The sequence below is a fragment of the Colletotrichum destructivum genome, chromosome 10, assembly GCF_034447905.1.
Source record: "Colletotrichum destructivum chromosome 10, complete sequence".
Taxonomy (NCBI): domain Eukaryota; kingdom Fungi; phylum Ascomycota; class Sordariomycetes; order Glomerellales; family Glomerellaceae; genus Colletotrichum; species Colletotrichum destructivum.
Window position 1 is genome coordinate 463984 of NC_085905.1, and position 14865 is coordinate 478848.

The 14865-nt window shown below is 47.5% G+C and overlaps 6 protein-coding genes across 6 annotated transcripts; 4 read left to right on the forward strand and 2 right to left on the reverse strand.

The window, feature by feature from the left end:
- Positions 1–214: 214 nt before the first annotated feature.
- On the forward strand, positions 215–706 carry CDEST_14408 (uncharacterized protein; the record flags this gene model as incomplete). Its single annotated transcript, XM_062930564.1, has 1 exon — positions 215–706. The coding sequence occupies one exon, from the start codon at positions 215–217 to the stop codon at positions 704–706; it is 492 nt and encodes a 163-aa protein (XP_062786615.1).
- Positions 707–914: 208 nt separating this feature from the next.
- Positions 915–1179, forward strand: CDEST_14409 (uncharacterized protein; the record flags this gene model as incomplete). The annotated part of the gene is made up of 2 exons (XM_062930565.1): positions 915–985; positions 1035–1179. 2 exons carry the CDS (start codon positions 915–917, stop codon positions 1177–1179), a joined length of 216 nt encoding a protein of 71 aa, XP_062786616.1.
- Positions 1180–6625: 5446 nt separating this feature from the next.
- Positions 6626–8361, reverse strand: CDEST_14410 (Putative protein kinase; the record flags this gene model as incomplete). Its single annotated transcript, XM_062930566.1, has 2 exons — positions 7412–8361; positions 6626–7363 (listed from the first exon to the last, which is right to left on the reverse strand). Exons 1-2 carry the CDS (start codon positions 8246–8248, stop codon positions 6626–6628), a joined length of 1575 nt encoding a protein of 524 aa, XP_062786617.1. The 5' UTR covers positions 8249–8361.
- A 144-nt stretch (positions 8362–8505) lies between these two features.
- On the forward strand, positions 8506–9945 carry CDEST_14411 (uncharacterized protein; the record flags this gene model as incomplete). The annotated part of the gene is made up of 2 exons (XM_062930567.1): positions 8506–9307; positions 9356–9945. 2 exons carry the CDS (start codon positions 8506–8508, stop codon positions 9862–9864), a joined length of 1311 nt encoding a protein of 436 aa, XP_062786618.1. The 3' UTR covers positions 9865–9945.
- A 1541-nt stretch (positions 9946–11486) lies between these two features.
- Positions 11487–12123, forward strand: CDEST_14412 (uncharacterized protein). Its single transcript, XM_062930568.1, has 3 exons — positions 11487–11578; positions 11637–11771; positions 11821–12123. The coding sequence occupies exons 1-3, from the start codon at positions 11576–11578 to the stop codon at positions 12082–12084; spliced, it is 402 nt and encodes a 133-aa protein (XP_062786619.1). The 5' UTR covers positions 11487–11575; the 3' UTR covers positions 12085–12123.
- A 36-nt stretch (positions 12124–12159) lies between these two features.
- Positions 12160–13350, reverse strand: CDEST_14413 (uncharacterized protein). The gene is made up of 2 exons (XM_062930569.1): positions 12727–13350; positions 12160–12658 (listed from the first exon to the last, which is right to left on the reverse strand). The coding sequence occupies exons 1-2, from the start codon at positions 13151–13153 to the stop codon at positions 12591–12593; spliced, it is 495 nt and encodes a 164-aa protein (XP_062786620.1). The 5' UTR covers positions 13154–13350; the 3' UTR covers positions 12160–12590.
- Between the last annotated feature and the right edge of the window lie 1515 nt (positions 13351–14865).

A 14865-nucleotide genomic window follows, 5' to 3' on the forward strand; every position in this document is an offset into this window, starting at 1 on the left:
ACTGTTTACAGATAACGGCGCTTTGTTCAACTTCTGCATTCCCTTTCTTCTCAAGTGTGCTCCGTTTTCTGTTTTCTGTCTTCTGAGAGGACATTGCACTGTCCTATGCATGGTAAAAATAGCGTGCGTTGGCCCTTAGATATGCAAATGCTATTTATCAACTACCTTTCCCTCGGTCATCTTCGTTGTTCTAGATATTGAGAACAAAGCCGAAATGCCCACCCCACTCGAAAAACCCCTCCCAAAGAGGCCTCAGCGATTCGAATTTGAAGACGACCCAGCGGAGCCAACTGGCTCGGTGAAGCCCCTGTCACAAAAGGGGCTGACAATCGGACTACAACATAGACGACAGCAGAGCTTTGAGACTCCAGAAGCTAAGGCAAAGCGACTTGAAAAGCAAAACACGGAGCATCGGGCCACCATTTCCAGGCTTGAGTCTCGAGTACGGGTGCTGGAACACAAAAACACTCAACAGCGTCGCAACTGGAAGCACGAAATGCTTCAGGCGACTCTACGCCACAGCCAGTCCGTCAATCAACAACTTGCAGCCCAGGAAGAGGCTCTGAAGGAGATGATCAGAGCGATTAACACTGCTTTCGAAAACTTCAAAGTAGCGTACGAACAAGCACAGCGTAACAGTAAAGACGAACAAGAAGAGATTCATATCTTCCGAGACTCTGGAAGCTCTTCAGAATCATTTTTTTAATTCACAATTCCAGCATACTGTTACCTGTCCTTCGTTACTACATTTCATTCTTCTGATTTCTGTCAATACCTTGCTTGTACCACTTATATAAAGGCGTCTACCTCCCACCTTCACCAGAATAAACCCCCCAACAGCCACAAACTTAGAAAGACTCACTTCAAACCAATCACTTCTAAACACTCATTAAACACCAACTTGAACCAAGACTATGGGCAAGACCAAGGATAGCCTGAAGGCAACCGTCGTCGCCGCCGGTGTCTTCATTTTGGCGAGGAAGATGTAAGGCTGTCTCTTTTTCTCACGGGGCCAGCCACTAACTCTTCTTAAGGCTTGACTCGCCCGATCGTAACAAACGCCGTCAGCCTGACTTAGAGGTCCCGATTGCCCGAAGGGCCCATGACACCCAAGAACGCAGGCCCGAGCGCCGCACTCGTCGCTACAGCCGGTCATACACCGAAAGTACCTCTGATTAGGTAGCTCGGCTTTTAGATTGGGCTGGACCCTTATTCAAGCATTGATATGAGGAATGGAAGAAACCTGTCGCTACCTATAGATACTCTTAAAGAACTCGAATTTTTTTCATTGCGCTTGGATTTGGTTCGCGTTCGCTGTGAAATCGTCCGTTGTAACAGTAGCTGTATCCTAATAAATGCTGCCCAGCACCAATAATAAACGTCTCTTTCATTAATGTAATAAACTATTCTTACAACTAAGCAATAAGTAATATAACAGTTGTCAAGCTTTAATTCTAGCACCACCTGTTAAATCTCCAGGGCCCTTCTACCCAGTGTCGCCCACATGTAGTCTCATCTAAGGGCTACTGGAGGTCTAACATATGGTGTCGAAATTGAGGCTTCACGATTAGGCCCAATGATGAAGTTGAGCAGTGCCCCCTCCAAGTTGCTGTCAAGATGTGACCTTTTGAAGCTTACCATTGAAACTTAAATGATATGTTAGGCTAGGCGACCTCCTTGTAATTTTTTCTGTAAACGTGAATCGTGTATTAGGTCTCATATCCTACTCTATGTCTTGGAGCCCTATTTCGTCAGCCACTTCGGATGGCACGAGTCACGAGTCTATGTCACGTGATCCTTCTCCTGGTCCCCCAACCTGACCCTTCGCTTGAAATAGATCTTATAAAGATCAACCATTGTTAATTCCACATTTCCTAGATGTACAGTGTTCATCCCACTCTAGGTATCTACATACCCGGAAGTTAAGTACTGCAGTCCGTTCACACCTAACTTGGGGAATACACAGCGATTGAAGTCAACGAAGATAACTCAGAGATCAAATAAACAGTTCCAAAATCCCAATCAAGAGGCTCAGTACAGAACAGCCAAGACATATAATACCGAATGTTCCACCGATTCCTACTTCAATTTCGAATCCAAGATTGTCAATGACTGAGCGTAGTGAATATATGATGACGATGAAAATGACGATAGGGGTCAGGAATAAGATCATCGTTATGAGGATGCACCACATGATGGCCTTTCGAAGAGCAAACCAGATAATAAAAAAACAGCACCCAACAAGGAGAATAGTCGAGGTCGCGTCGGCAAGAATAAGATATTCCGGAGCTATCACCCGTGTAATTTTGACGGTGACGGCATCGAATCCAGTCGTCAATGACCCTTGGAATGCGGACTCCAGATCACGAAAAGCCCAACATTTGCGTCGTTCTTCGTATCCGAGGCAAGCATTCCAGACACCAACAGTCAAGTTGGTAGGCAGCTTGCCCGTCAGATGAGAGGGCAGATCGAGACGCTGGAAAGGGTGGTGATTCAGGTTGTCTTTCAGCTTGGTCGCGTTGAACTTCATGACGTTTAGCAGTGTATCTACGCACTTCATGATCAGTCAGTCTCTCACCTTGACAACCACTATACTGTCGTCTTCGAACTTTGTCGAAAGAAGGAGGCCGTCAAGGCACAAGTGAGCAAGGCCGAGAACGCCAACAAGAATAAGCCTCTTCAGCATTTTGCGTTGCCAAGGTAAGCTGTATGCTAATAGATCGCTCTTCGGCTTTTACTTGTCTTCTAGTCTGGCTGCCTTGTGCCCAGTGCTATTTATCTCCCTTGAAAATATCCTGGCCCGTTTTCTCGTTTCGGGAGCCCCGTTAGCTGCCCCAGTAGTACTATACCGGGGTTTCGGAATGCTGATGTTCGTAACCAGACCCCTGGTTACTGCCCCCATCACCTGTCCCCACCCCCATGTTGGTTGTTGGTGCATGGTAGCAGTCATAGTGGGTGGTGTGATTGTGGGCTTACCGGCCGTAAGACCCCCTGCCCCAAGAGCCAGGAAGCTGAAGTCAGGACCCAGTGTCACTGATTCCCTTGTTACCGGTCCAATCAGCTCTCAGCCATGTGGTTATGGTTACGATGGTTGGATGGTTAGCCGCGATCATCACGAGAGTCGTATGGTAAACTTATGTAGTGTGGGTGGGCTTCTTGATTGTTGGCTATTGCGGGCTTATGAGGTGCGGTATTATTGGCTAGCTTGACCCGAAAGTTTGGTTTGTCCCTGGGGGAAGTTTGAGCTAGTGATGCAAGTTACATTTCATTAAATGCTCGCCACTTCCAACAATCGTTAATTGTGTCTAGTAACTAGTTTTCCGATAACTCAACCCCCCAACTTGCGAGACACCCCCACATCCGAAACACTATCACCACCACCATCACCACCACTATCACCACTTATTTCACCACCACCACCACCCACCCATATGCAACTTCCGGCCTCACTGGGTAATTCGGATGCACTGGATTCATCCGGACTATCCATATTGCCGATATCCGGACTTTGCGCCCGCCGGATATCCTATATAGTGGCAAAGGTGCTGTTGGGCGATAGGGGGACCTTTTTCCTCTTGCGTTGCTGTAGGTCCTCCAACTTGCCCTCTAGCTGGCAGACCTGGTGCTCTAGAAGTGCTACTCTAGATGCCTGGTTATTATACCCCTTTTGCACCTTTCTAGATAGGTGACGAATAGTATGGGTATCTAACCTATCCTTGCCTATATGGGTTAACTGGCGTAGTTGATGCTGTAGCTCGGCAGACCGACGAGGTGTTGACTATGGGACGATAGATAGGGCTTTATCCTACTGTTGGCTGCTAGGCTGGTTAGTCTGCTGGCTGGTCTGGATGGTCTGCTGGTCCTTAGTTACTATGGGGTTAGATAGAGGCTGCTGTATGCATATTGGCCATAGTCCAGCTGACCTCCAGCCACTTGTAACGTTCTGGGCTGTTATGGCTGCATCTCTGGCCCTTATATAATAGGCTAGAAATGCCCTCTTCCTAGCAACGGTTGAATTATTAACCTAATTATCTAGATATCCAACCTCCCTATGATAGGCATGCTTTAATGGGCTGAAGACTGATATATCTAGTGGCTGAAGGACAGCAGAGGAGTGTGGCGGTAGATATAGTAGATATATCTTGTTCTGGAAGCATTCCTACATGAAGTCTGTAGATATATGGCTGTAATGCCTATCTAGAACTAGCAGTCTGGCTGCCTCTGGTTTACTAGGCATAGTGCCTGGGATGAACACCTTCTTTAACTATTTAAGGGCAGTTTTTTTAGTCGTCTAGCTATTATCCGTATATGTGAAGTGCCATCCTTTATATCCAGATAGGTTGGATGGAAACTATTGGACTTGGACTGATTTACCCTTATATATAACTAGTGGGCATAGGGACCTCCTATCGGCAGCCACACACTTGATAATGGATACCTATGCCTGGGATCCTGGCTGCTTTTTCTGGATATGCCGCGATGCTGCAGAGCCCAGCACTAGCCTATTAGATCCCCTGCCCTCCATAATGCCAGTTTCATCCATATTCCATCGGTTGGATGGATGGATTCCCTGGATGGCAGGGATATTGGTCAGATGATGGAAAAAACCCTGGATAACCTCGGAAGAATGGGCCTTCCATCGCCGGGCATCTATTGCTCTGGATCGCTGGGTCCTAATTGATGGGTTTCGCCGCAGGAATCGGCATACCCATCTCTTGCCTAGAGGTTGATGGGTATTATGGGTATTGCCTAGCATACGCTCTGCCAGGCCCTTTAGTTGTTGATGGGTAGGGCCAGCACCTAGGGCATCTTGGATTTGAACCCATCCAGCTAGATAATCCTCCTGGGCTTGGGATAATCGCTGCATATGGGTATAGGCAGTAGTTTTGCTTTGCCGCCCATGGAATCGGTGATGAAGTGATGCGACTGGTATACCCCATGCTCGAGCTGTTTCCCGGATACCCTTCCCAGCTGCTACCTCTAGAAGGGCCCGTTGGAGCTCATCTTCGGAGTATTGCTTCATGATGGGTTGAAGAAGGTATTCTGAAAAAATGGCGTTGTTTGGTTATATATGGCAATTGTTATAATAGTTTGAAAAAGGCGGTGATGGTGGTGAAGGAGGAGAAATGGGGTGTTTCGGATGCGGGGGTGTTTCGGATGTGGGGGGGTTGAGTTAACCGGTTCTTGTGTTTCGTGCCATGTTCTTGGCTTCGTTCTGTTCAGGCAATCCCCCATCCCCCATCCCTTTGCCTCTGTTCTTTCATTCTTTCTCCTGCGTCTCCCACGCCTCCAGCGTTTGTTTAAACGCCTCTGTTGGCTTTTCTTGGTCTACCTCAGTTCTCGCTATTTCTGCTCTGTGGATTGCCTTCTTTACTTGATTTTTTCTCTCCCATTCCCATTGCAATTCTTTCAGGGCTCTCTATGCTAGATACTGCCTCGAGATTTCAGACTACAAGAACCATAATCTCGACTTACCGAAAACCGGATGAACCACCATCATACCTGCAATGACCCCTCTAGGCAACCGAGATATAAGCTTCCGATATCTGGTTTGCAACTCAGGGTTTCAGGAACCCGAGGCTCGAGATCGTTCACTATTAAGAGCCAATTAAGCCTGGCGATTCAACAATCAATCACCACGCCCGACATGAATCTTCCTACCATCATCATTATTCCCCCAACACCTATCAAACCATCTTTTCCCATCACCGATACCAGTCCAGACCATACTGCTCCCACTTCTCATACCGTCTCCTTCGTCGATTACTAGCAATTCGGCGTTTTCAATAAGACAACTGTTGGCCAACCATCTCCCACATAGTCGTCAGGTTGGGCAAGAACGACGTGCTGGTCCCGTCGTTCCCACCCTGCCCTCATTTACTCGTGGTTACACATAGAGGCGTTGCTGGAATAGAGCAGCTTGCCAAACAGGAGCAGGCAACTGCAGCTTCCTGCGGTTCGATTCTGTTTTGAGCTCGTCTCAATGGAACGGACATGATTCAGCCTTTGATGCGCACTTTAGACAGTGACCTGGACCAGAGGTAGCGCGAGGGATCGGCCTAACAGCGCATTACATTTGTTCTACCCCAGCACAGAAGTCCCCAAGCCAAAAATAGAAACGATTCAGTTCCTCTTTCAAAACGGCGTGAATCCTGCCATCGCGACACGCTCGGCAACACGGCTCTCCACATCCTCGCCGGCCCAGCTCAACGACTGAAGCCTCTGGTAACAGAAGCCCAGAATATTACTGAAAACGGCCTCGAGCCGGCGTGGCTTGCTCCTTTGGGCTGTGTTCTGACCATGGTCTCCGCATGAGACGTGGCAGCCATGTTTAAGGATACCTGATCAACACGACAGCATCAACATTACGGGAACATTGCTTTGGTGATAACGTTGCTGTATAATATTATTTGGGAGCAAAGGTTCTCAATCATGGGTGTAGCCGCAAATGAGGAGGGATCTAGACTTCTCTTACAGCTGGATAAGAAATTGCACAAGTATTTAAGTAAATCGAAGTCTCGCTTTGCTTTGAGGATCCCGTGATCCTGCTACGCCCAATCTATTATCCTCTATGTCTGCTTCAACACGTTCTCCTTGGTGACATTCGACATTAACTAGGCAATCATCAATCATCGCCTGACTCGAAGTCGATAACTAAACGATGCTGGCTTGGTTCATGTTCCGGCGGCGCCGTGTCAGGTAGGCTGCTGGTCGATTCATCTCCAGGTGGTGCTTTGTCAGGTTCATTGTTCGGTTCTCTAAAGGGCGATGTATCGGGTAGATTGTTGCTTAAATCTCTTTCAGGTACTACTTTTGCAGGCACCTTAAAGTATGTTGAGCGGCTGAGGCATTGGCGCGCAGAATGGCGGCCATCAGGCGATGGGCACAACCACTTGCGGAGTTCCGTTGTAAGGCTGGAGTTTGGGCATTCTTTTAAACGTGATGCCAGCGCGTCATACCAACCCTCCTTCCCTATTCGGCCATACTCTGGGATTCCATATGAATACTGCAAAGCAACGATTCCGAGAGACCATATATCGGTGCGACGAGAGAATGAGGGCCCGAAACATCTTTCCGGCGATGCATATATAGGTAAATAACTGTCTGGGTCGCCAAAGCCGCCAAGTCGAACGTAGAGGGGCTTTCGCGATTGCACCAGCACAGCGGAAGGCGTCAAGTCCCCGTGGATATTTGACTGTTGGTGGATGTAGTTGAGAGCTTGGAGAAGTTGATGGAGGACGTCGCGTGTTTCGTCGGCCGTGAGTTTTTTTTTCGCCTGCTCTTCCTGAAGATTGCAGCCGACGAACTGCATGACGAGCGCTTTTGGGTGGGGAAGGAACTCAATGAACTGGACAATGTGCTTCTAGCCGAACCATTAGTTTGGTCCACCGAATGTGTAACAGCAGCTTACGTGAGAAAAGTTCAGCAAAGTTTTGGCCCTTTCCTCTATCCTTCGTCTGGATGTGGAAGCAACAAAGTATTTCACAGCGTAGGTAGCTTCGGTCTTGCGGTCGACTTCCAGAAATACGCTACTCCCACTTCTTCCACGCCCGATCTTGTCCTTGCGGCTGTGTTTCGATGGCTTTGATCCCGGCTGGCTCGTTCTGAGCAATGAACCTAGATCTAGGTGCCGAAGATCCGGGGGTGCGCTGGCGAACTTGGAGATAAATTCCACCCAACATTGTCGGAACGCGTCCCAGTGTGGCTCATGATTAGGTACCCGAAGTTGGACCTCGAAGGCTTGGAAGAAAACGTGTACTTCGTTGTCATGTGCAATGGGCCGCATGGATTTCACATGATGTAGTGCAGTGCCGACCATGATCTTAGTACCGTGTTGACTGTGGTTCTTGACGTAGAAGGTTCCGGGTACCATCATATTGGGGACAATGGAGAACTGCTTCATGCTAGTCCCTCTATGCTGGTCGCTATCGAGCAAGACATCGCAGACTGTCGCATCGCAACCGAATGTAAAGCCTAGAAAGGGATCTCTTGGCCAATGATCCGTGGTGATACGAAGAAAGGTAGTCGGTGGGATGTCAGGCGCCGGTGTCCCATTTTCAGCGGGGTCCTCGGAATCGGGGAGGGGATCCGGTTCATGCTCGCCCTTGGCCTCATAGATTGAGTGGTGTGGGTCGAAGATGAATGAATCTCGAGAATGCACGGTAAAGAGTGTTTTCCTTTCGATTGAACCCATCATGTGACAGACTTGGAGCATGCGTTGAGCTGTGCTGTTTGACGTGTTGTTCATAGAAGGGTAATCAAGCGCTAGTCGAAACAGTGAACGGTACCCATATCGTGTTGAGGTACAAGCGGTTTCTCACGGGTATATTTATGGGTGTGTAAAATGGACGGAGAAGAACGGATACTGGTGGATAAATGGATAAATTGATGGATGGATGGATATGGATGGATGGATATGGATGGATGGATGGATGGATGGACCACTTGAGCGGATCAGTGGTCAGTGCTGCGTTTCTTACGTAAGTTGACGCCTTGTATTTGGAAATGACGGTTTTAGTCCGTCGTCCATCCTTACACTCTCTCAATATACTCACCTTATCCCTATCTACAATGCCTTCCGAACGTCTATCCAAAGCCGGTCTGGAAAAGCTGCAGGCCGCTTCTAATACTCCAAATAAGACTGCCCATGATCTGGAGCAGGTTAAGGGAAAGGTATACGCCATTGCTTGGAGTCTTAGCAGGGTCGGAAAAGTAGGCCATCAGATCCTCCTTGACGAGCGACTTTCTATCGCTGGCCCCAACGACGTTCGTTCACTTTCCGATCAAATAACGAGATCCGATTCGGACGACCTTATATTCTGGAAGGCGAAACTCAGATGTTTAGAGAAGCACCAGGGCACGATTCAGATCGAACGAGTGAAGGGATGGGTCTACACGGCAATGGTTGGTCTTGGGCGGATGGGAAAGGATGGTCGCAGTGTCCTCCGAACATCAGGACTGTGCCTTCAAGATGGCGTTGTACGCTGTCACACACGATCCGGAGAACCTGAGTTCGGTGACCGCTTTGCCTTTTGGGAGGAAAGGCTCCGATACCTTAAGAACGAACATACATCGCTCCAACGGCCGACCGCAAACCAAGCGATGTACGAGTTCCTGTCCTCAGACTCTGAAGTCGAGGAAGATAACGCTGAACTCGCGCTGGTCGAACAACACGTGTATGGCTGGAATGACAGGATGGAGGGCATCGCTGCTTGGGCTGAGACTGGGGCAGAAGCTTTGCGGCCGTCTCGTGACGATCCTAACTTACGTGCTACCTCGGTAGAGTTTGAAGAAACTGCGACCATGAGTAAGCGTTGAAAACTTTTGCTTGGATAATTTCTAATACAGACAGCAGAATTTGGGCAATGTACGAATAGGAAACGCCCAGCAAGCAACATGAACGACGACTTCGATCTAGGGACTAAACCCAAACGACAAAAACGAAGTAAGCCTAGCTCTGCGTCGTTCTCAGATGTGCAGCCAACACCACAAATATTTGAATTCCCGAGCACAGATGGACCAGAGTGGGCACAAAAGGGGCAACGAGACGAACCTGAGATTACAGCACTCCCGCATGGACAGTCAACAACGAAATGTGCAAGATCTTCGACAATAAGTGGGATGGTACGGGCAAGTCAGCGGAAGCGAGTAGTTGCTACCGATCGTGTCACTGCGAAAGCACAGCGTAACGAGTTGTCAAGCCCGGGCAAGCCGGCGCGAGCTAGGAAGCGGCAACGGCAGACTCCACTAGCAGAAATTGGGCCACGTAAAACTAATCCCGGACGTAGGGCCAAACAAGTCATCAGCCCTGCTCCCAGGAGGAGTGCGCGATTGGCAGCTTTGAGATTGAGAAACACCGTTTAATCGCGCAAACGAGAAACAGTGCCTATATGTGTCTGTGTATTATGTTTCTCAGTATGGCTCCTCTATAATAATCTCTTCACTGCGTCCTTTATGAACTCGACGTTATTGCGGCCATTATGACGTATCCTAATGCTGCCAATCTTCCAAGGTCGACTGACTGCTACGACTCATTGCCAGCCATCGATTGATTAATTGATTGATTGATTATATCCTACGCGGTTTCAGCCGCTTTGTCAGCAGCTATGCCCGGATAGCGGGGTTTGGCCAACAGCCGACGTGTCGACGATGAGTCGCAACGCCCCACCTCGCCCTGTTGTTGAATCAGGGCCAGCTGTTTCCAAATTCCTCGCTGCACTATCTATCCTATATGTTGATTCTCTCTGTTAAAGTCTCTCTTTCTGCTGCCTCTTTTCCAAGCTGTTTTCTTTCTTGCCTTCAGATTCCCTCTTTTGTGTCTTCCTGCTTCAGCTCTATCGGTGTCTACCACCGTGTGCAGTTCTGCATACCTCCAGTCTCCCCCCAGCGCTCAGCTCGTCTGTTTCTCTTGTCCGCATCCTCTCAGACTCGTATGTACTATTTCTCAGTTAATCTACAAGTCCTTTTGTTACCTCCTGCCAAGTTCCTATATAGCCTTATATTTTTTATCAGTTAACTACTATTGCCATCCACTACTTTAACCTAAGTTTCTTCCACAAAGCATAATGCTCTACTAACTCTAGCGTATTTAATTACTAGGTATAAGAGCTCCCTTACAGATTCTGCAGATATTGCTATACGTTAAAGAGATACTAATCCTTTACTGCAAAAGGGGGTAATAAGGTGTTACGGCCCAACCAGTTGGGTGCTGGCCGGCGTAACTATATATTGCAGAACAGGGGATAATGATGCAGGTGCATCATTACCGAAGCTTTTGCTTTGTGCCACAGTTGGTTGCCCTGACCTGCTCGTAACATAAGGAACTAATCTATCTATAGTCTGTAGTATTTTGCAGCATTAATTATAGCATGCCTAATATCTAGTGCTTTCTCTATACAGAAGTTAATACTATTCTATTAGATACGCCTTTATTATTATAAGACGTTGCAAACTGCTATTAGAGGTAATAAGAAACCTAAAACCTATTAGTAGCAGTTGTACTAGTATTAGTTGTTTAGGCGTAGTTATTATGCTTTATGTAGCAGCTTGTAGTTTGCCTGCAGTAGTAGTAATAGTATTGTCTATTAATACATTATACTTTGTAGCTTGCTCTTAAATTTTTTGTAGTTAGAGCCTGCCTGCAGCTACAAGCAGGCCCTTTAAATGCAGAATTAATGCTAAGGATAGCATTATGCCTTAAATAACCTCTGCAGACGCGAGCGGACGTGGTTTGATCAATTTGGTGCTGTTTTCAAAAATTTCGTTCTCGCTGTTGTTGATGTTTTTCCATTGCCAGCCATCCGCAATACTTACCGAGCAGGGCGTGCATCGATTGCCACGGGTTAATGGTTCCTCCGATTCCATCCACACATGATGCCGAGGTGCCTGACGTGCCCCGCTTGATGCCTGATATGCCCCGCCTGGTGCCTTGCTGGTCAGCAGGGCTGAGGCGCCAAATTTTGTGCAGGTTCTCGGGGCCTGGGCGTCATTCGCGAAACTTTCTGTTATTTAAACCTCGCACTCTTCCATCGCAGTTGCAATTAGAGACGTTGACCTGTTACCTACTTTCTGCCAAATGGTAAGAGCCGATTATGAACATGACTATTATAGGACGAACTGAGCTTACATTGAATTAGAACGAACCTTCAGTTTCCAGTCAAGACCTCAAGCAATTGGCGGGAAACGGAGCGCAAGTCCGAAACGGCATATTAAAAAAGTCTCGGTTTAAAATATCATCAGATAAGGAGCTTGTTGAGAGATGTGAGGAGGATGTAAGTGCACCCTAGGATTTCAAACAACTCAGTACTTACTTCCTAGCAGACTGGCAAGCGATGTTCTGCGCCGATTTGGCGAGAACTTGAGAACGTCCAGCAGGAACCGCCTCTGGGAACGCTTTTCCTCCTGGTGGAAATGAATAGTATGAAAAGTGGTGTGGTTTACATTCAAAGTGCAACAAATGAATTAGTTGATATGGTTGGGAAAGACTTTGTAGGGCACATGGTTATGGTGACTTGGGAAAAAGGGCTGAGATTCACATGCTCTGGTAACTGCAAAGTTGGTCTAATAATGTCTATGACAGAGTAGCGGTATACACTCCCATCTTTATTAAGATTGTAAATGCCTGGAGGAAGTCTAAACTAAGTGTAATTTTCGGCGTCTGTCCAGGCAATTGAGGCATAAAGAGGGAAATTGGCCCCTTGTAGTAAGCCAGCACTGAATACAGGTGTTCTTTGTCTATATCGTGTGATTCACCATTGAATGACTGTGATATTGTTTCGGAAACTCGTGCTACTTCTTCAGGGGTGGCGTCGTTGCTGTTTGCGGCAATGAAACCCCCAAGTGGGCCTCGGTCATCGTCAACAGACATGTTACGCTGAAGGGAGCTGCCGGACAGACTGGGTTGAGCATTAGGGTGATACGATTTTTTGAGCGAAAGGGCAGCGAATGGAGAGCTGTCAGGCTGAGGGGATGCTTTCTGGTTGGAGGGATCGAATTGAGGGGCCCTGTCGTCGAACGTATCGAGTCGAGGGGGATCGAGTCGAGCAGCACCGGGTTGGGAGGAAGTCTCAGTGTTGGGAGGAGAACTGCTGCTATTGGCAGTGTTCAACTGAGAAGAGGCAGGTGGAGAAATATCGAGCTGAGAGGGAGTTCTGGTAATCTGTAGGATAGAAGTGTTAGGGTTGCTTTCCTCTCTATACTGTCCCTTAACTGTGGGGGCCTGTTTACTAACCTTCGGGCTCTTTGAGCTAACGAGCTCACTGTCTGCTCGTTTGCGTTTCTTGCTCTCTGAGTACTCCGAGTAGTGTTTCTCAGCTATTGGCCGGGCATAATCGGTAAAGGCGGAGAGAGCGTCTGGGGAGGCACTTTTGAGAAATCCCTCCATATCTTTCTCTAAAGCATCCATATTCGCCTCAAGGTACGTTAGGCTGCTTCCAAATAGGCACAGGTAGTATGCAGTGTCCCCGATGTCCTTAAGTTGTCGTAGTTGGTTAATGTGTGCTTGAGCCCGTTTGTAACGCCGTTTGGTAGTGACAGGATATTGATCAAACAATGACACATCTTGCATGAGAATTCCAGTAAGGCGGAGTTTGTCTTCCATGCTATGCTCGGATGTCTTCCTGCAGTTGGCAATAAGGGTTTTCCAATTCTCCATAGCGTTAGATGACGACTGGTATGTGTGTAAATTGATTAATTGATTGATGGATGGATGGATGGATGGATGGATGGATGGATGGATGGATGGATGGATGGATGGATGGATGGATGGATGGATGGATGGATGGATGGATGGATGGATGGATGGATGGATGGATGGATGGATGGATGGATGGATGGATGGATGGATAGATAGATGGACAAAATGGATGAACAAGATGGATGGACCAGATGGACATGGACGGGTTTTTATTTCGCGGACATGGACACGCCACCAATCTTGGCACTTACCCCGCACGCTCAAACTTACTAACCGCTACGTAATCACCCTACTCACCCTACTCACCTCTTACCACCCCAGGTCGCGCAACCTTAAGGCGGCGGGTGATCTGGCCGCACCTGAGCGACATAGTGGCACATGCATGAGTGGCTTCTCGCTGGTTGGGGCATGCCGATAGGAGAGCTCTTTTATTTGGAAGACGTCTCCCGGATTTGCTTCTCACTAGGTCGATACATATTCTTTCTGTCAAGCTCTCCTATGAACGTAAGTCCACTTTAACTTCTTTAAGTCACTGCGCCCGCGACTGACCACAGGTCTCATAGGTTCCGGGAGCTGTTGCAAGCCCTCCCAACGCGTTGGCCTTCTTCTGATGCTTAGGTGACGACTTCTTCTACGATGAAAAGGATTGAAGACTGATGGTAGCACACTTGCCTTTTAGGTAGTAGTTTAGAAATAAAGAAGTTTGTTGACTGTAAACGTATTCTATGCTGCATGAAGACTTAGCTAATTTGCTAGGTTTGTCTACACCTTAACCAAATTCCGACTCTGAGCACTTTACTTAGACGTCAGTACCTCCGCCGACGAACGCTTTACGACATTGAACTATTGTATTAGTTGATTTTCCAGCCTTCCCACTCGATGAGGGATTTCTCGGTTATCAATAGGGCATGTTGGGAGAAATGGGTTTCATTTTACTTTACTGTCTACTCTAACTCTGGCAGTGAATACTGTTTTGTAATACTGAGCTTGCTTATTGTCATGCTAAGAGACTACAACAGTCTAATGCAAACATAATGTAGTACACTGTGGCGACTTATACAAGTGTCTAAGAAAAAGAAGAAAAGAAGAACTATCTACAGAGATACGTGGTCTCTGGCCTGATGTCAGATCTGGGCATTGCATATTTAGGGTCATGCATTCAACCCATGCTCGAATTCTCACCATAAAAACCAAGGAACGTAAGCATTATAACCACAAAACCTTGATCTGTTTCTTATCCTAGCTAAGATAGACATGTTAACAACACATCACTCGATTAGTACGCAATAGGCCAATGTACCCAATACTGCTGGCTGCTGAACTGTCGCCTGACACCTGATCAGGTCCGGACTCGTGAATGAAGCAGGAGTGGGTGCTTTATCAGACTTTTAGCTGACTCAAAATTTCACGTCAGGCTGATAAACTTCAATAACATGATCCACAATGCTAAAATGTCAATTGCAAGATGAAGATGTGGGAGCTCATCATGTCACCCGCTCTTATCGCAGCTCAGAGCAAGCTCTCAAAGGAACGGTGAAACTCGAAATCATAAAACGAGTCTGAGCATTCCACAACAAAGAGTTTCGTCCCCTGCGTCCAGGCCGTTCCGCCAATGACGACGACAGAACTCATAAGAGAAATGTGGTTCAAGCGTAGTTTAGCTAAAAGGA

What these genes read in the sequence shown, in the direction of transcription:
- CDEST_14412 (XM_062930568.1), top strand. An exon ending in TTGAGAGATGTGAGGAGGAT is followed by an intron (nt 11,772 to 11,820) that starts GTAAGTGCACCC and finishes ACTTCCTAGCAG; the next exon opens with ACTGGCAAGCGATGTTCTGC.
- CDEST_14413 (XM_062930569.1), bottom strand. Translation starts at nt 13,153, where the DNA reads ATGGAGAATTGGAAAACCCTTATTGCCAACTGCAGGAAGACATCCGAG. An exon ending in CTCAAAGAGCCCGAAGGTTA is followed by an intron (nt 12,659 to 12,726) that starts GTAAACAGGCCC and finishes TCTATCCTACAG; the next exon opens with ATTACCAGAACTCCCTCTCA.